The 19981-nt window shown below is 40.2% G+C and overlaps 1 protein-coding gene across 1 annotated transcript in view; it reads right to left on the bottom strand.

The window, feature by feature from the left end:
• swap70b (switching B cell complex subunit SWAP70b) overlaps window positions 1–19981 on the bottom strand; it is a 60913-nt gene that overhangs the window by 2100 nt on the left and 38832 nt on the right. The window contains exons 8-10 of the mRNA XM_061720884.1: window positions 8891–8998; window positions 6428–6594; window positions 889–1087 (exon numbers count right to left, since the gene is read on the bottom strand). Of these exons, the coding sequence (XP_061576868.1) occupies window positions 889–1087; window positions 6428–6594; window positions 8891–8998 (474 nt within the window). The remainder of the gene's footprint in view (window positions 1–888; window positions 1088–6427; window positions 6595–8890; window positions 8999–19981) is intronic.

The following is a 19981-nucleotide window of genomic DNA, read 5'->3' as shown; positions in this document are numbered from 1 at the left end:
TTTTATTTAATTTTATAATTTATTTTTTATATAACTCAATTGCCTGTCCTTAAAAAATGAAAAATAATGGACAGAGGTTTATTTATTTATGGATTTATATCTATACTGACTGATCACTGTGCCTGTCCTTGGTTTTAGTACCCATCTTTCTTGTGTTTATTATCATTTGCCACATAATTAAAGCAACCTCATACTAAATGTAATGTTAATTTCATATGATGTAAATAATATGAAAAACATATACAAATATGTTGTAACTTTAGCTTGTATAGTTATAATAAAACATTGTTTTGACTCAGTTTGTCCCATGAATTGTCACTATAATCTGATGAACGTGCAACTCGGATTTTAAGATCCATCACTATCATCTGATGTACATATATACAACTTGGATTTTAAGATGTGTAATGCATTTTTAAATTTTTCGGTGAACTATGTAGAATATAATAATCGGGATATCGCAATGTGTATCGTATCGTGGCTCAAGTATCGTGATGCGTATCGTATCGTGAGGTCCTTCCCAATACCCACCCCTAAGCATCAAAGTGTTAATTCAAGGCTAAGGCAAAATATCGAGATATATATCGTGTATCGTGACATGGCCTAAAAATATTGAGATATTAATAAAAGGCCATATCGCCCAGCCCTACCTGGAACTGCTCCAGCGGTACTGACCCGGTACTGACCTGGTACTGCTCCAGCAGGACTGACCCGGTACTGACCTGGTACTGCTCCAGCGGTACTGACCCGGTACTGACCTGGTACTGCTCCAGCGGTACTGACCCGGTACTGACCTGGTACTGCTCCAGCGGTACTGACCCGGTACTGACCTGGTACTGCTCCAGCGGTACTGACCCAGTACTGACCCAGTACTGACCCGGTACTGACCTGGTACTGCTCCAGCGCGCCGCGGCGCTCCGTCTCCAGCTCCTCCAGCTGCCTCATGGCGGCCTGCAGCGCTCCGTCCTTCAGCCGCCGCTCCTCCTCCAGCTCCTGCTTCTCCGCCTCCGTCTCCACGATGGTCTGCTGCTGCTGCAGGTGGATGGTCTCCAGCTCGGCCCGCTTAGCCGCCTCCTCCTCCAGCAGCCTGGGGGCGGGGCAGAGTGAGACCAATACGGCTCTTTACCACTTCATTTATCTATTTTACTCTTTTTCAGTCGGTAAGAACCAGTGGCGGCTGGTGCTAACAATTTTGGGGGGGAAGCAATCTACCTTGGCGTAGATCGGGGTGTAAGGGTACATAGAAGTCACGGTTAGGTACATACGGAAGAGTATTAGGGCCAGGCAGGAGAAAAAATATTTGAGAGGGGAGGATTTTTTTTTATTGTGCACATCGAGAAAAAAGTCGAAATGTCGAGAATAAAGTTGAAATACAATTTGGTGAAAAAAGTTGAAATGTCGAGATTAATGTTGAAATACAATTTCAAGAATAAAGTCGAAATTTCGTGAATAAAGTTGAAATACAATTTTGTGAAAAAAGTCGAAATGTCGAGAATAAAGTTGAAATACAATTTCGTGAAAAACGTTAAAATGTCGAGAATAAAGTTGAAATACAATTTCGTGAAAAAAGTCAAAATGTCAAGATTAATGTTGAAATACAATTTCAAGAATAAAGTCGAAATTTTGTGAATAAAGTCGAATTGTCGAGAATAAAGTTGAAATACAATTTCGAGAAAAAAGTCGAAATGATGAGAATAAAGTGGAAATGTCTCCTCTGGCCCATCAAATCCAGATAGCAGAGCGACTGACAGCTCTGCAGCAGCAGCCGTAACTAACTAACTAACTTACTAACTAACTTACATCCTTGGAGTGGAACGTTAAGGGTACGTTTCTGAAATTATGCAACTGCATATGTGTGATATGTGTTTCAAATCAATATCGTAAAGCCAATTTTGACTTTTTTCTCGAAATTGTACTTCAACATTAATCTTGACAATTTGACTTTTTTCTCAACATTTTGACTTTTTTCTCGAAGTGCATAATGAAAAAAAATCTTCATCCTCTAAAATATTATTTTTATTTTTCTCCTGCCTGGCCTTAATACTCTTCCGTACGTACCAGCTTGGTACAATGTGGAAAAAAGAAAGGTAGAAAATAATATTTAGGTCCTTTAATTCAGAAAAACGTAACCATCCAACAATAATGGCTTATTGGTCCTAAGTTTTAGTGAAGCAGTTAAGTTCTGCTGCAGTGGAAAAAGAAAACTGAACATAAAGTAGTTTAACATTTCAAGTCCACTGTTATTTTGTTTTTTTTTTTTTCCTGGTTTGGGTTCAGTTTATTTTACACATTAGAGAGAAGAAAAACATGAACATTTCCATTGTTCTGTCTGGAATTTATATTATTTGAAAAGATAACATTCCTTTCTTTCAGATATTTGATCAACAAATATTGTTTCAAAAGCCAGTGTTATTTAACCTATTAAAACAAACATCAAAATCTGGTTTGTGTCCTTCAGTTTGATTTTCTAAAAAAGACGGGGAATGAATTGTCCATCACATTAGATTAAAACAACATACGAGTCACGATGCTGATTCTTTGCTGATAACTGAGTTTCTGGGACGAACACGACTGCGTCCATTTACCAATCTGATTTAAACCAATTAAAAGATCCTCAGGTCACATGATTATCAAATGTTGGAGAGCTACACTGGAGAGTTTGACCAACGCTCCTTACTTCTGGAAGTAAATACAATCAAATAAAAAACATTTTGGAACCAAATAAATATCTAAACACCATTTAATACTATTGACAGTCACCCACAGACTGAAATAACGCCTTCTTTTAATAATTATTTGCATTTTGCATGTTTTTTATTTTATTTTTTATTCATCATCTCTTGATTTGATGGGGCGGCGCTCTAGCGCCCTCTACTGACCAGCTGCCACTGGTAGGAACCCAGAATATTTCAGTTTCACATTTTGTATATATACTGTGATATAGAGTCTATTTTATTTTGTACTATTTTATTTTATACTTATTCTACTTTTACTTCTACTTACTGAAATTTCCGAAGGAAAACAGCACTCCGTGATGCTTTTATTTCGTTGTATGCCTCGTACAACGAAATTAAAAGTCTGAAGTCTAAAAGTCTGAAGTCTGAATCAACTTCATTTCCTTTGTTAAAACTCCATTGATAGTTTTACGCAGGAACGTTTTTAACACTTTGTGAAGCTCTTAAAACGCCTCAGGAAAAAAAGGAAAGGGAAAAAAAATAAATAAATAAAAAAAAAATTATTACTTATTTTCTTTTTCTTTTCTGAATTAATGTTTTTGTAAATTTCGCTACTATTACTGCTTTGTACAGTATGTTCAAAGAGGATTGTGATGTTTATGACAATAGATATTTATTATTATATATTAGATTACTTATTTATTTAATTAATTAATTACCCCCTTCTTTTACTTTATTAGTTATTAATTGACTTATTATTATTATTATTATTATTACTACCATTGATTATAAATGGGTGCATTATTATGAGCAAGACTATTTATATTATTATATTAATATTACTGTTAATATTGTTATGACAACTGTAATTGTGATTATTATAATTGTCGGATCCCCCCTCAGCGTTCAGAGACCAGAATTTGAGTCTAAAACACAGATGTTGATTTATTTTCACAAATGTAATTAACTTGATGATGTATATATAAATACATATAAAATGTAAAATATTACAATAATAATTTATAATATATAAAATGTAAAATATTACAATAATAATTGTATAATAATATATAAAATGTAAAATATTACAATAACAATTTTATAATAATATATAAAATGTAAAATATTACAATAACAATTTTATAATAATATATAAAATGTAAAATATTACAATAATAATGATATAATAATATATAATAACAATAATTAATGTGTCTTCACAGTCCAGATAAACGGCAGCCTGACGTGTCGTCCTGAACCAGCAGGTGGTGCTGTGGTGCCGGTTGGGCCTCCGTAGGACCACTGAGCCTGGACTCAGAACCGGTCCTGGCCGGACCCTGGACCCGTACCGGGGGGGAAGGGGGGGATTGCTAAAACCCTAAACCTGCACGGGCCCTAGTTGGACCCGGTGGAAGGTTCTGGAGCTGCAGGACCCGCAGCTTTAGTTCTGGTCTCTGGAAAGTTCCCGTCAGCAGAGAGGAAGGAAGGTCCAGACTTCCTGAAAGCAGCTGCGGCCCGGTCCGATAAAAATAATCTGACTCGTGATTCTGCAGCGAAGGAGAACTGGACTGAACCGGACCAGGCCTGACCGGGCCGGGAGGTTTAACCTCCGTGGACTGAAACGTGGACGCGGGAACCGTGTTCTGATCCGAGACATCAGTGGACCCAGTCTAATCTATCCTCACCTTTCATATTGCAATATTGTTTGGGGGAGTACATTTACAACTACTCTCCATAAAATCTTAATTCTCCAGAATCGTTTTGTAAGACTTACATCTCGATCTGTCTGGGATGCTACTGCTGCTCCCTTATTTAAAAATCTACAGATTCTTACTATTTATGACATCAACAGTTACCAAATATGCATTTTTCTTTACAAGATATTTTCCTCAGAAGGAAATGTTCCTGAGCACTTTAGGACATACTTCGCTACAAACTCTCAATTTCATTCCTACTCAACACGGCAGGCCCTCGCCCTACATCCGCCTAAATGTCTGGAATCTAGAAGCCAATTTTTGTTTAGGTTTAGAGGTGTCAAAGTCTGGAATAGTTGGTACCATGTTGCAAACAATTTTCTGTCCCTATCCATCTTCAAAAGTCGCTCAAGAGAGCATTTCATTCAACAATGTAGTCAAGAAAGCTCTTGCTTTTCCCACTGTTAATGTTTCTTTTGCACTTCATATTCTGTGTTGCCATTTGTTCAGCATAATATTCATATTTTCATGATCATGTGATCATAGGTCTACAGTAATTTTTTATTTTCATTCATGTTCTGCATGCAATTTTTATGATGTATTATTTATTTTTATTTTATGATTTTGTATCCTCATAACTTTATTGTTAAATGTTATTAGGTGGGGGCTCCTCATAAGCCTACTGGCTCGCTCGCTCCTCCCTGCACAGTTTCTTTTAACTGCACTTATTTGTGTGATGTTATTTTTTATTGTATGTGCTAAATAAACTAAACTAAACTAAACTAAGTAATGACTTCATCTCCTTGGAACCGGAACCAGAGTCCAGTCCCCACCAGGTTCCACCAGACTTCATGTTTAAAGCAACAAATAAAGCACTACCGACTGAGAGTAAATATGAGTTAAGAGATGGATGCAGATTTCTGTTACCAAAAGCGATAAAAGAAGTTAAAAGAAGATGCATTTCTTTTAAAGGGGTCCAGCTGTGGAATAGTGTTGATCTCAACCTTAAGCAATGTACTTCCTTTGTTATGTTCAAAAAATCATTATGTGTATTTATATTTGGGAGTTATGGCTGTAATTGAAAAAAGGGGAAAAGAGATATGTATGTGTATGTATATGCATTTATGTGTGTACATGTATGTATGCAAGTGTATGTACAGTAGGGGTCGGCAACCCACGGCTCTAGAGCTCTTTAGCGCCGCCCTGGTGGCTCCTGGAGCTTTTTCAAAAATGTTTGACCTTTTTTTTCCTTTTTTCTTATTTTTTCTCTCTTTTTTTCCCCTTTTTTTCTCCTTTTTTTCTCTTTTTTTCTTCCTTTTTCCTTTCCTTTTTAATCTCGACATTTCAACTTTTGTCACGAAATTTTGACTATTTCCTCGACATTTCGACTTTGTTCTCAACATTTTTCCTTTTTTCTCGACATTTCGACTTTTTTCTCGACATTTCGACTTTTTCTCAAGATTGTACTTCAACATTAATCTTGACATTTCAACTTTTTTCTCGAAATTTCAAATTTTTTCTCGACATTTCGACTTTTTTTCCTCAACATTTCAACTTTTTTCTTGACATTTCGCCTTTCACCATTTGTCTTCATTCTAAGGCTTAAACAAGACTTTTCATTTTTTGCGGCTCCAGACATATTTGTTTTTTGTGTTTTTGGTCCAATATGGCTCTTTCAACATTTTGGGTTGCCGACCCCTGATGTACAGTGTATATATGTTTATATATATATATAAAAAAAACAAAAAACAAACATATAATATATATATATATATATATATATATATATATATATATATATATTATATGTTTGTTTTTTGTTTTTTGTTCTTCACACTTGACACCATGTATTGTGTAGCTTAAGTTGTGTAGTAGAGCATTAATAAGCTCTGCTTCAGCCTTTTTCAGTCAAATTGTAAAATGTGTTTCTTCCTTGTTGCCTTTAAAGGTATAAATAAACTTAAACTAACTAACTAACTAAACCTCCTCCAGGAGCAGTTCTGGAACCAGGACCCAGAACTGATCCTGCAGGCCCAACCCGGTCCCCCCCCAACTCACCGGGCCTGCAGCCTCCGCACCGTCTCCTCGTCCTGCCGGGCCCGCCGCTCGTCCTCCAGCGCCTCCTCCAGCTGGCGGTACATGTCCTCCAGGTCCTGGACCCGCTGCAGGTTCTGGTCCAGCTCGCTGGACTTCTGGGCCACCTGCTCCTCCATCTGCTGCCGGACCTGCCGGAGGGGGAGGACGGAGGCGGGTCGGTTAGACGGGTCGGTTAGACGGGTCGGTTAGACGGGTCGGTTAGACGGGTTAGGGAGACGAGTCCCGGGGAGACGATTTGCAGGTTCCTGTAGTTCTCAGATCTACGGGATCCTGGAACCAAACTGGACGTGGACTAAACTGGACGTGGACTAAACTGAACGAGAGACGAGTCCCGGAGAAACATCTGCTGATATCCAGGAGCTCCGGGCTTCAGGCCGTCGGATTAGGAACTTTTATGTGAAAGATGAAAGTTCCTGCCCTGATCACGAGTTTTAATGCAAATCTGAGAACTACACCTCTGGGAAACTGCAAATCTGAGGCCACATTTAGGGCCAATCCCAATACACCCCCTACTCACTACCACTAGCCCTCACTCACTACCACTAGCCCTCACTCACTACCACTAGCCCTCACTCACTACCACTAGCCCTCACTCACTACCACTAGCCCTCACTCACTACCACTAGCCCTCACTCACTACCACTAGCCCTCACTCACTACCACTAGCCCTCACTCACTACCACTAGCCCTCACTCACTACCACTAGCCCTCACTCACTACCACTAGCCCTCACTCACTACCACTAGCCCTCACTCACTACCACTAGCCCTCACTCACTACCACTAGCCCTCACTCACTACCACTAGCCCTCACTCACTACCACTAGCCCTCACTCACTACCACTAGCCCTCACTCACTACCACTAGCCCTCACTCACTACCACTAGCCCTCACTCACTACTACTAGCCCTAAAAATGAAGCCACAGGCGTAGGCCCTTGTAATGTTCCCTAGGGATTGGGACACCACTTGCTACGTCACTGCGTGGTTTACGTTCGGGTACGTAAGCGACTGCGTAGTTACGTTTGCACATACGTCACACCATATCAGGAAGCTGAGAGCTAAAAGCTGTTTTAATTTCCGCTGTAGCGCTGTTAATATGCCACTTTATTAAGTTTTAATATTTTTTCAGGCGTAAAAGTAACCGTTAAGATCCTCAACCTGGGCTCAGTTTATCCAAATAACACCTGTTAAGAAATTTGCTCCGATGTTTTTGGGGTATGAGAAGAGCCGCCGGCTCGGGAGCTGACGTAGGCTCTGCGTCGATTTAACGCGGAATAATAAATCAGCCTTTATTCTGGCGAGGTCTGAAAAGACTTTGCAACAACGAGCAAGTGAGTGATTATGTACATTCACTGAGTGAATATTATGAAAGTAAAATATATATTTCTCGCTAGAAATGTAATCAAAACGCATTTTTATGCAGAAATGAACTCAAAATATTGATTTTATTCACTAAAAATTTGAAATGTCTGCCATGTTTTTTTGTTTGATTCAGTCTGCAAATGAAAGCATTCTGTAAAGCATTCTGGGAAATTTTTCTGGCCCTCGTTTGCGAAGTCAGTATCTGAAAACCCTCGCTCTGAAGGGCTAGATTCATACAGACCAGCCCTCGTTATGTCCACTAGCCCTAGATGCAAAGAGGAATTGGGACACCACTACCCTCACGGAACGCGCAAAATGTAGGGGTAGTGCTGAAAAGTAGGGGTAGGGGGAGTATTGGGACTGGCCCTTACACAAAGCCTGGATATTTACAAAAACAAATATTTCCCCCTCTACGTTTTGAAAAATACCATCATTTACACCAACCCGCATAAATATGCTGTTAAAGTGCTATGAGCAGCCAAACCTACAGGGGGCAGTGTAACAAGAAGCATAAAGTCATGCTAGCCAATCAGAATCCTGGAAAAAAAACATCAACAAATGACACCAGTAACTTCCAGTTACTTCCAAGACGGAACAAGAGTCTTTCGTTTGGAGTGACAGAGAGGTGGAGTCACTTTTAAGTGTGACTTTAGAATATAAAACAGGTAAAATACAAGAAAATATTGACGGTTGCCAAACAAATTGTAAACACGGGTCGCACACATGACGCTGGTGACGCTTCTGTTGCATAATGTGACGTTCTGAAGCCTAAATGTCCGTTTCCCTCTGTTTACAAGCAAACGTGAAAACTGAGTTTTTGCAAATCTCCACTTTGGCCGGAGTTTTCAGAAATGATCGTTTTTGGTGACTTTGAGCTCCGTTTTCGTGTAAACGAACGGCCAAAACGCATGAAAACACCACCGTTTATGCTACGTGGAAACGGGGCCTGAGAATTACACCTCCAGGAAACTGCAGATATGAGAACTACGCCTCAAGGAACCTGGAAATCTGAGAACTACAGCGGCCAGGAACTGGTTCTGATGGGTAACTCGGAGACGTACCGTCTTCTCCCGCTCCAGGTCCGTCCGGTACCGGTCCTGGAGTTCTGTTTGGGTCTGAAGACGTCTCTTCTCTTCCTCGGCGGCGTTGGCTGCTGCGTCCTCCAGAGCCTGGAGGAGAGATTCACAGAACCATCAACCACCGGGAACCTGAAGGACCGGTTCTGGTCCCGGTCGGGTGGAAACAGGAACCAAGACCTGCTGAATCCAACAATAACAACCTCCAACAACCGGGAACCTTTTTTTTTTATTAACATACAGTACAAACAACAACAAGAGACGACATTTGAGTTACAATGATATGTATCTGTGCTGGTCTGTGTGTGTGTGTGTGTGTGTGTGTGTGTGTGTGTGTGTGTGTGTGTGTGTGTGTGTGTGTGTGTGTGTGTGTGTGTGTGTGTGTGTGTGTGTGTGTGTGTGTGTGTGTGTGTGTGTGTGTGTGTGTGTGTGGTGGCCGAGACCCGCCATTGCGGAAAATAAAATAAACGCTGAAAATAAAAACAAACGCCACTGCAAATAAAAGAAACGCTGCAAATATAAAGAAACGCCGCTGCAAATAAAAAAATAACGACGCAAATAAAAAAGCCAGACCGGAAGTGACTTACTACTATTTTTGCTGATGCACCGGTGTTTTTAATGTGAGAGGAGGAGAAGAAGACGAAGAGGACGTAAGTGAAAAGTAATAAATAAGAAGAGCGAGGAATAAGAAGAACAACGAACGAGAAAATAAGTGAAAAGGTTAGTGTTCAACGTCGCTACGTGTAATTTTTAATGTGCAACACCGGTGCATCGGCAAAAATAGTAATTGGTAATTCACTTCCGTTGTGGCTTTTTTATTTGCGTCATTTTTTAATTTTATTTGCAGAGTTTCTTTTATTTGCAGCGGCGTTTCTTTTTATTTGCAGCGTTTATTTTATTTGCAGCGGCGTTTCTTTTTATTTGCAGCGTTTATTTTATTTGCAAAGCGTTAATTTTATTTGCAGCGGCGTTTGTTTCTGTTTGCAGCGTTACTTTTATTTTCCGCAATGGCGGGTCTCGGCCACCGTAGTGTGTGTGTGTGTGTGTGTGTGTGTGTGTGTGTGTGTGTGTGTGTAAATAATATAATGAAAGTAAATAAATAAATTAAGAATATTAATTTGAAAAATAAATAGATAATTATCACATAGAGTGATATAATATAGCATGATATAATATAAAGTAATATATGTAATAATATAATAGCATATAACAATATGATAATATCCTAATATAACATAATAATTTGTATAATATTATAACATATAACAAAATGATCACTATGCTATAATATATAACTATATAATAATACTATAGTAAAACATCCCGTGAGATCTCAGCATCAACCCTGCGGTTCCCAGCATGACCACCGGGGCTCTTGGGTCGATCAGAGAACTGGTTCTGACTAAAAACACGATCGGAAGCATCTCCATCTCTTGCAGATCTGAAAACTACAGTTCCGGGAACCTGGAAATCTGAGAACTACGACTCCAGGAACCTGGAAATCTGAGAACTACGACTCCAGGAACCTGGAAATCTGAGAACTACAGATCCAGGAACCTGGAAATCTGAGAACTACGACTCCAGGAACCTGGAAATCTGAGAACTACAGTTCCAGGAACCTGGAAATCTGAGAACTACAGTTCCAGGAACCCTAAAATCTGAGAACTACTTCTCCAGAAATTGCAGATCTGAGAACTACGACTCCAGGAACCTGGAAATCTGAGAACTACGACTCCAGGAACCTGGAAATCTGAGAACTACTGTTCCAGGAACCTGGAAATCTGAGAACTACGACTCCAGGAACCTGGAAATCTGAGAACTACTGTTCCAGGAACCTGGAAATCTGAGAACTACAGTTCCAGGAACCCTAAGATCTGAGAACTACTTCTCCAGAAATTGCAGATCTGAGAACTACGACTCCAGGAACCTGGAAATCTGAGAACTACGGCTCCAGGAACCTGGAAATCTGAGAACTACGACTCCAGGAACCTGGAAATCTGAGAACTACGGCTCCAGGAATCTGCAAATCTGAGAACTACGACTCCAGGAACCTGGAAATCTGAGAACTACGACTCCAGGAACCTGGAAATCTGAGAACTACGACTCCAGGAACCTGGAAATCTGAGAACTACGACTCCAGGAACCTGGACATCTGAGAACTACGAAAACCTGGAAATCTGAGAACTACATTCTGTAGCTCCGCCCACTGATGATGTCAGAGCACCGCGGCCTCAGCTGTGTTCTGAGCTCCTGACTCCTGACCTCCGACCCTGAGCCGGCCGCCGGGCCGCGACCTCCGACCTGCGTCACCCCAGGGATCTGCGCCCCTCGGACTCGGTGCCGCGGCGCTCTTCTGTACGCGGCGGCCCGGGGGCGGGGCCAGGAGCAGCGTGGGGTCATTGTGCATTCACGCCGCCGGCGGGGGGGGGGGGCTCTGCAGCTCAATGGGAGGCTGTTGGTTGTTGAGGGACGTCCACACAAAGAGGGCGCTGTCCTCGGCTCGGTTACGGCCCGGACTGCTGCTCAGCTCACTGGAACTGGCGTCGGCGGCGCCGGCCGATACGATGGCCTCGGTCAACGAGGCGTTTCACTCCTCTTCTCCACTTCATCTCTGTTAACAGACCTCCGTCTCTGCTTCTCAGGCCCGAAACACAAACCAGAGACGGTACCGGGTCCGGTGAGCGGCGGTACCGGTCCGTTCGGAGAAAACGTTGATTTCGGGGACGCGGTTCCAACCCGTAGATGTTTTTGGATCAATGAACCGATCATGTGACTCGTTAGTCATCCTGGAGTCCTCACTAAAAGCTGTTCTGCTGTGATTGGCTTGGTACGTTATGTACCAGTGGCCGTGTCTGTGAGGGGGTGGATCCTAGAGCTGTTCCACAGCGAAAAAATATTGAGTTAAAAATAAAGAGATTAATAATAATAATTATAATAATAATAATCGTGATCAATAATAATGAATAGAATCATTTATTCCAGTTTTCTGGAATAAAGTTTTACCACTTTGACTTAAGTCCTTAAGGCCTTAAGTCCATATAAATATAGATATAATATACACACACACACACACACACACACACACACACACACACACACACACACACACACACACACACACACACACACACACATATATATTTGTTATATATATTATATTATATATATATATATATATATACTTATATGGACTTAAAACAGAGTCAAACTGGTAAAACTTCATGTCATTCAAGAAAACTGGAATAAATCAATCAATCAATAACTTTATTTGTGGGCAATTGGGGCAATTAATTAATTTTGCAGCAATATATACACATATACACATAGTAAACGACGAGATTGATTAAATGATTCTATTCATTAATATTGATCACAATTATTATTATTATTATTATTATTATTATTATTACTATTATTTATCTCTTTATTTTTTATTTTTTTACTTTATTTAACTCCACAATATTTTAATGCAACTTCAGAAAAAAAAATGGTTCAAATAAAAAACCAAGTTGTGATTCATCAATAACTTTACAGCTTCATTTATTTGTTGACGTGATGTTTATCTCCTAGTTTGTCCAATTAAACCCCCTCACTGTGGAGCAGCTCTAGGATCCGCCCCCACCGGTACATAACGTACCGAGCCAATCACAGCAGCTTTTAGTGAAGACTCATATTTGTCCATGAGCCACAATTCAATCAAAACAACCAGGATGACAACAGAATGACTAACGAGTCACATGATCGGTTCACTGGTCCAAATATAAATAGTAGGAGTATTTTAGAGCTGCGCAGCTGGTACTTGTGGTTTGATCAAATTTCCTGTTTTAGAGCTTTTAAAGGAAACAGATGACGACAGAATCTCTGTAATAAAACAGCCACCGAGCCGCCGGGTAAATCCTGAATATTAGTTTAAAACCCTCTGAATGAAAAGTTCAAACTGTAAGATAAATATGAATATAATCATTTCAGGTTGAGGACCTGCAGGTCTGGATCTGGACCCTAGTGGTCTGTAGAGGACCTGCAGGTCTGGATCTGGACTCTAGTGGTCTGTAGAGGACCTGCAGGTCTGGATCTGGACCCTAGTGGTCTGTAGAGGACCTGCAGGTCTGGATCTGGACCCTAGTGGTCTGTAGAGGACCTGCAGGTCTGGATCTGGACTCTAGTGGTCTGTAGAGGACCTGCAGGTCTGGATCTGGACCCTAGTGGTCTGTAGAGGACCTGCAGGTCTGGATCTGGACCCTAGTGGTCTGTAGAGGACCTGCAGGTCTGGATCTGGACCCTAGTGGTCGATGTCGAGAAAAAAGAGGAAAAAAAGGAAAAAAAAGAGGAAAAAAAGAAGAAGAAAAAGGAAAAAAAGAGGAAAAAAGAAGGAAAAAAAAGAAGGAAAAAAGAGGGAAAAAAGGGGAAAAAATAGGAAAAAAAGAAGAAGAAAAAGGAAAAAAAGAGGAAAAAAATAGAAGAGAAAAAAAGAGGACAAAATAGGAAGAAAAGACGAAAAAAAGGAAAAAAAGAGGGAAAAAGAAGGAAAAAAGAGGAAAAAAGGATGAAAAAAGAGGAAGAAAATAGAAAAAAAGAGGGAAAAAAGAGGACAAAAAGAGGGGAAAAAGGGGAAAAAATAGGAAAAAAAGAAGAAAAAGGAAAAAAAGAGGAAAAAAAGAGGAAAAAAGAGGACAAAATAGGAAAAAAAGAGAGGGAAAAAGAGGAAGAAAAGACAAAAAAAAGGAAAAAAATAGAAAAAAAGAGGGAAAAAAAGGAAAAAAGATGGAAAAAATAGAAAAAAATAGGAAAAAAAGAAGAAGAAAAAAGGAAAAAAAGAGGAAAAAAATAGAAAAAAAGGACAAAATAGGAAAAAAAGAGGAAGAAAAGACGAAAAGATGGAAAAAAAATGAAAAAAAGAGGGAAAAAAAAGAGGGAAATAATAGAAAAAAGGAGTAAAAAAAGATGGAATAAGAGGAAAAAAAGAGGAAAAAAGGTCGTGCAGGTCTGGATCTGGACCCTAGTGGTCTGTAGAGGACCTGCAGGTCTGGATCTGGATCAGATTTAATTAAATCCAAAAACACTTGTTTTCATCCTCAAAAGAGAACTAATTAATTCCCAGAAGGCTTTGCGGCGGCGCTGCTGCCAGGAACCGGCGAGGGGCTGAATAGTCATGGAAATCAGACATTCAGTCTTTTAGTTTTAGTTCTCGCTCTAAAAACAGAAGAGAAAACCTCCCCGACCCGTTTAGTCGTTGTTGTGAATGTACTTCCTGCTCAGCGGCAGCGGAGCGTTAAACGCGGCGTTGGAGCCTCAGGGCCGGGAACTCCGCCGTCCGCCCGGTCCAGTCACACCGGTCGGGGCGGCCCGGCGGCTTCAGGAGGATACCTGGGGAAACCCCTCACCGCGCAGGTTTCCCAGCATGCCCCAGGCTCACCCAGCCTTCCCTGGCCAGGACGCGGCGTCACATGACCAGAGATCTCACTTCCTGATTCTGAGAGATTCATTGAGGTTTTTGCTCAGTGAGTTTCTATTTCTGTACGCCGGTCGAGACGAGAACCCGCTTCTGTGGTTCTTAGAAACATCAACGTCATCTGGTCAGTCAGACGACTTCCTCACGTCTCACCGGCACGTTATTTAAAAACTCTCAGTAGATGGTTCCTTCAGCAGGAACTCAGTAGATCAGTGATTCCCAACCTGGGGTCCAGGCCCCCCCTGGGGGGGCGCCAGAGAGATCTCTGGGGGTGGGCGAAACTTTGTCTGCTTTGAAATTATGCAGTTGTAGAAATTATATTTGCGAATTAATCATTCATAAGACATTGTCAACAGAGGCAGCTAAGATGTTTATGCATTCTATGGTCATTTCCCATATCATTTACTGCTTAACAACCTGGTCGCAGGCTAGCACCACTACTCTAAAACCATTACAGTCTTTGTATAAACGAACACTCAAAATCCTTGATAAGAAATCAGTACATTTTCATCATTGCCCAATACTAAAAAAATATAACTTGTTGAGTTGGGAAAATATGATTAAATATGTAGATGTTTGTCTTATGCACAAGATTATATACGGCCTGACTTCTCCTCCACTCAGACACTTTGTCAATATTAGAACAACTGCTGATCGGTTCACAAGAGGTGCAGCAAGAGGGGATTGTATTATTCCACTCAGAAAAAGTGCTTTCAGTCAGTCTGCATTCTCTGTTAAAGCTGCACAAGAATGGAACTCCATCCCTGCAACTATCAGAGAACTGGACACATACAGTTTATTTAGAGCTCATTTAAAGAAATGGTTGATTAATACTCAGCTCTGTCAGCACTAAAACTTAAAACTTAATTTGCACCTTTCTTTATTTCTGTACTTTTGTACTTTTCTGTACTTTCTGTATCTTTTCTGTACTTTTTTGTATTCTTACATCTGTCCAGGGACTACAGATGAAAAATAGCCTCTTGGCTAACTCTTGTCCCTGTCAAATAAACCAATAAATAAATAAAAATAAATTGTTAGGAATAATTTATGAATGTCTTGAATATTTTTTGTGTCTTTTATACACTGGTGACAAACACACAAAATGATTTAATTCCTTATTATTATATAATTACTCAACATTTAATCTACTCCGACAGGTTGTTAAAGGAAAAATGTTAAAAAATGTTGGTCTCATATTAAAAGAGATATTTTATAGAAATATTTTTATGTCCTTTTATGTCCTTTTGTGCGTATTTTATACATTGGTGACATTGGAGAAAAACAAAGTCATATGTAGTAAACCAAAGAGAAATGTATCAAAAAAACAATTAATTGATTGACCACGTGATTATTTTTCCTTTTTTTGGTTTCTTTTTTACTAAATAAATATTACATAGTGAAAAAATGTACATGTTTATCTGAGTTCTTATAAGTAAAGTTGCTTTCGTCAATGAAAATTCTGACTAAATATCGTCATCAACGAACCTTCATCACCTGAGGAAAACGAGACGAGACGAGACGAAAATGCTGGTCATGTGACGATAACGATAATTAAATATGTAATGCAATATCGTAGAGGAATAAAAACCAGACTAAAATGTAGATTACAAAATAAAAACTCTGCTAAAATGTGTCTTAATTTTCGTTGACCAAAACGAGACAAAATGTTCTACCAAAGATCCTTAATCTCCATGTTTTCAGTAGTTTCCTATGGTTTAGTCTTTAAACCAGTTTAGTCTTTAATAATAATAATAATAATAATAATAATAATAATAAATGTTATTTATAAAGCATTTTATATTTGAATCAAATCTCAAAGTGCTACAATAAAAACAAGTTAAAAAAAAAAGCAGCTAAAATAAGATGGACTAAAATTGCAGGAGAAAAAGAAAGTCAGAACATGGTCACCTATGCACAGCTAAGAGATTAAAAATACATAGTTCCGGTTCCGGTTTAGCTCATGGAGTAGTCAGACGCACCCGAGACCACGCTCCCAAGAAAAGTTATTATTTTCCCACTAAAAACTCGTTCACTACATTTTGAGTGGAACCATTGTTAGATGAGTGGGAAGAGACTCACAAGAGGCCAAAGAAGAGAAGAAGAAATGTCTAAAAATCAAGAAATAGGCAGCACGGGGGCGAAGGCAAAAGCTAATGATAGCAACCTGGAGGCACGTGTTGGTGGCCCGGAGGGTGAAACCAGTGTGAACTCGAACGACTTGATGGCGGCAATTAAGGACCTTAAATCTGATCTGACGAAAGGTAACGACTCCCTGCGCCAAGAAATCAACCACATGAGCCAAGAAATTAATGGCAAACTCGACAACTTAACAAAAGAAGTGCAAAGTTTGTCCGGCCGTGTTGATGAGGCGGAGACGCGCGTGGGGCGGATGGAGGACTGGGCAGCGGAGGCAAATATGCTGCTCTCTGCCTTTGCCAAACAGCAAAAGTTTCTCCAGGAAAAAGTGACGGACCTGGAGTCCCGATCTAGGAGAAACAATATCCGCATATTCGGAGTGGCAGAGGGTGAGGAGGGAAATTCTGTAGCCCAGTTCATCACTGCTCTCCTTAAACGGGAGTTACCGCTGCCGCAGGACCTCGACCTGAAAATCCAACGGGCGCACCGCTCCTTAGCGCAGAAACCTCCACCTGAAAAACCTCCGAGACCCATTATTATTAACTTCCAGGAGTTTACAACCAAGGAACTGGTGCTAAAGGAGGCTTGGAGAAAGGGCAAAATATCACTGGGCAAACGGGTGATCTATTTTGACCATGATTACGCCGCTGAGACAGTCAGGAAGCGCAAGGAATACAACCCGATCAAGAGAGCTTTAAAGGAAAAGGGGATACGTTTCCAAACGCCCTATACCAACATGAGGATCCACTGGGACACCGGAGCCAGGACGTACAGCAGCGCGGAGGCAGCATGGCAAGAGTTACACAGACGGGGCTTCAAAGTGGACCCGCCGCAGGTGCGCGACGCGGAGCCTGCGCTGGATTCACTGTCGGAGCTGCTGGGATGGGAGCGGGGAGCAGAGCGCCGGGGGCGGGGCGGCTCCGCCGCTCAGAGAGCCAAGGAGAAGCTGCGGGAGTTCCAGAGGGATAACACGGAGAACGCCTGACGTTTTATTTTTATTTTTGGCTACACACTAATCTCACAATTGGGTGAGAATCATTATCATTATTATTATCACCATGCTTCGCTGGATACTTTTCTTTTTTGGCCTAATGGTTTGATTATCACCGGGTAGTGTGGTCTCAATTACTGTTACATTTTAGTTGGACTCATAGGATGGGGACAGTTCTTTTGCTAGAATTAATAACCATCTCTTATATTGGGCCCTCTCTAGATGAGAGACTTAACCCTCGACCCTCCAACTGGGTCACTCTGGGGGAGACAGTTCTCCCCCCCTTTTGGAAGCCTAGATTCTCTTTTCCTTTTTTCTGTATAATAGTTACCGTTATCACTGTTCTGTGTTTTTTTCTGGGGGAGATTGTTGTCACCTGTGATGCTCATGCCAAGGCTGGATAGCTTAAAGATTACGTCTTTGAATGTAAATGGCCTACGACACCCGATTAAGAGGAGCAAAGTGTTGGCAAAGTTAAAAAAGGATAAATCACATGTTGTAATGCTGCAAGAAACACATTTGTCTAACGAAGAACATAATAAGTTGAAGAGGTTTGGATATTCAAATTCCTTTTTCAGTGCATGCAAAAACAGCAGGAAAAGAGGAGTGGCTATTATGATGTCTAACTCTCTGAATTTTGACTTGATTAAGGCAGAAGGAGATAAGGAAGGCAGATATGTTTTAGTCAAAGGAAAACTTGATAACATATTAGTCACATTTGCTTGTATCTATATACCTCCAGAAAGTGATAAAAAAATCTTTACTCAGTTTTTTGATAAGATTGTCACTTTCAGTGAGGGTATACTGATCTGTGCCGGCGACTGGAATACAATCCTGAATTACTCATTAGACACGACAAGTAAAAAACAACACAAACTGCATATGTCAAAAAGCCTTAACATTTTAATCAAAGAGTCTGGTATGTTCGATGTCTGGAGGAATCTTCATGGTTCAGAGAAGGACTTTACCCATTTCTCAGCCACACACCAGACTCACTCTAGAATAGATTTCTTTCTGATGAATATCTCAGATAGACATAGGGTGAAAGAATGTTCAATAGGGACCTCGGATGTTTCAGACCATAATGCAGTCTACTTAACTATACAATTAAATGACAGACATAAAAGCACACTGTGGAGAATGAATATTGGGATTCTGAATAACACAATGACTGTTAAGGATATAAGACGAGAAATTAAGGACTCTATTGAAAATAATACTACAAGTAATAGTGAAGTGGAACCAACGATGGTATGGGATACGATTAAAGCAATTATGAGAGGGAATTTGATTTCACGGACAGCTTACATGAATAAAGTGAAGAGGCTAAAATATGAAAAATTACAGGAAGAATTGAAAAAATTAGAGAAACAAAAACAAACGGATAAAGATGTAACACTGACGAATCAGTTAAAAGAAATCAGGAAACAAATAGATGCGATTCTTACTGATGAACTTGAGAAGAAAATTAGATTCACAAAACAGACTTTTTACGAATCTGGTCCTAAAGCAACAAAGATCCTGGCACGACGCCTTAGAAATCAACAAATTAAAAGCTGCATATCTAAGATTAGAGACCCATTGAATAACGTTATAACTTCTAAACCTCAGGAAATAGAAAATTGCTTCAAAAAATATTATGTGTCATTGTACTCGGAACCGGATCCAGTGGAAGATGAGATGATTAGAAAATACTTACTAACATTGGATCTCCCCTCCATAGGCAAGGTACAAAATGATTCTTTATCCGCTCCAATTACAAAGAAAGAACTAGACAGAGCTATAAGTAATTTGAAAAACAATAAGTGCCCAGGAAGTGATGGCTTCCCAAATGAGTGGTACAAGATCTTTGCGGAGGACCTTGCACCTACATTACTTAAATCTCTGAATTGGACTCTTAAACATGGTAAAATACCTCCATCATGGAAGGAAGCAGTGATTTCGGTGATACTAAAGGAGGGCAAAGACAAAGAGTTGTGTGAATCTTACAGACCGATTTCCATATTAAACGTAGACTATAAAATATTCACGTCCATCATTTCTAGAAGGCTGGAACATCTTCTTCCTTACTTAATAGATGAAGACCAATCAGGGTTTATAAAGGGCAGACAGACGCAAGATAATGTCAGACGCACACTACATATTATAGAACATATTAATAAAAGACAACTTAGTACAGCCTTGCTTAGCCTTGATGCCGAGAAGGCTTTTGATAGAGTTAGTTTGCCTTTTCTATATAAAGTTTTAGAGAGATTTGGCTTTAATGACCAATTTATTAGTTGCATAAAAGCTCTCTATAGTGGTCCTACTGCCAGGCTGAGGATCAATGGCTCTCTGACAGGCAGCTTTAACGTTAACAGAGGTACAAGGCAGGGATGCTGCCTCAGCCCCTTCCTCTTTGCGTTATTTATTGAACCGCTTGCTCAAGACATCAGACAAAATGATGAACTGGAAGGGATTAATATAGCAACCGAGGAGCATAAAATAGGCCTGTTTGCTG

The sequence above is a fragment of the Cololabis saira genome, chromosome 5 (assembly GCF_033807715.1).
Source record: "Cololabis saira isolate AMF1-May2022 chromosome 5, fColSai1.1, whole genome shotgun sequence".
Taxonomy (NCBI): domain Eukaryota; kingdom Metazoa; phylum Chordata; class Actinopteri; order Beloniformes; family Belonidae; genus Cololabis; species Cololabis saira.
The sequence above is the reverse complement of the archived record's forward strand: the minus strand, read 5'-3'. Positions and strand labels throughout refer to the sequence as shown.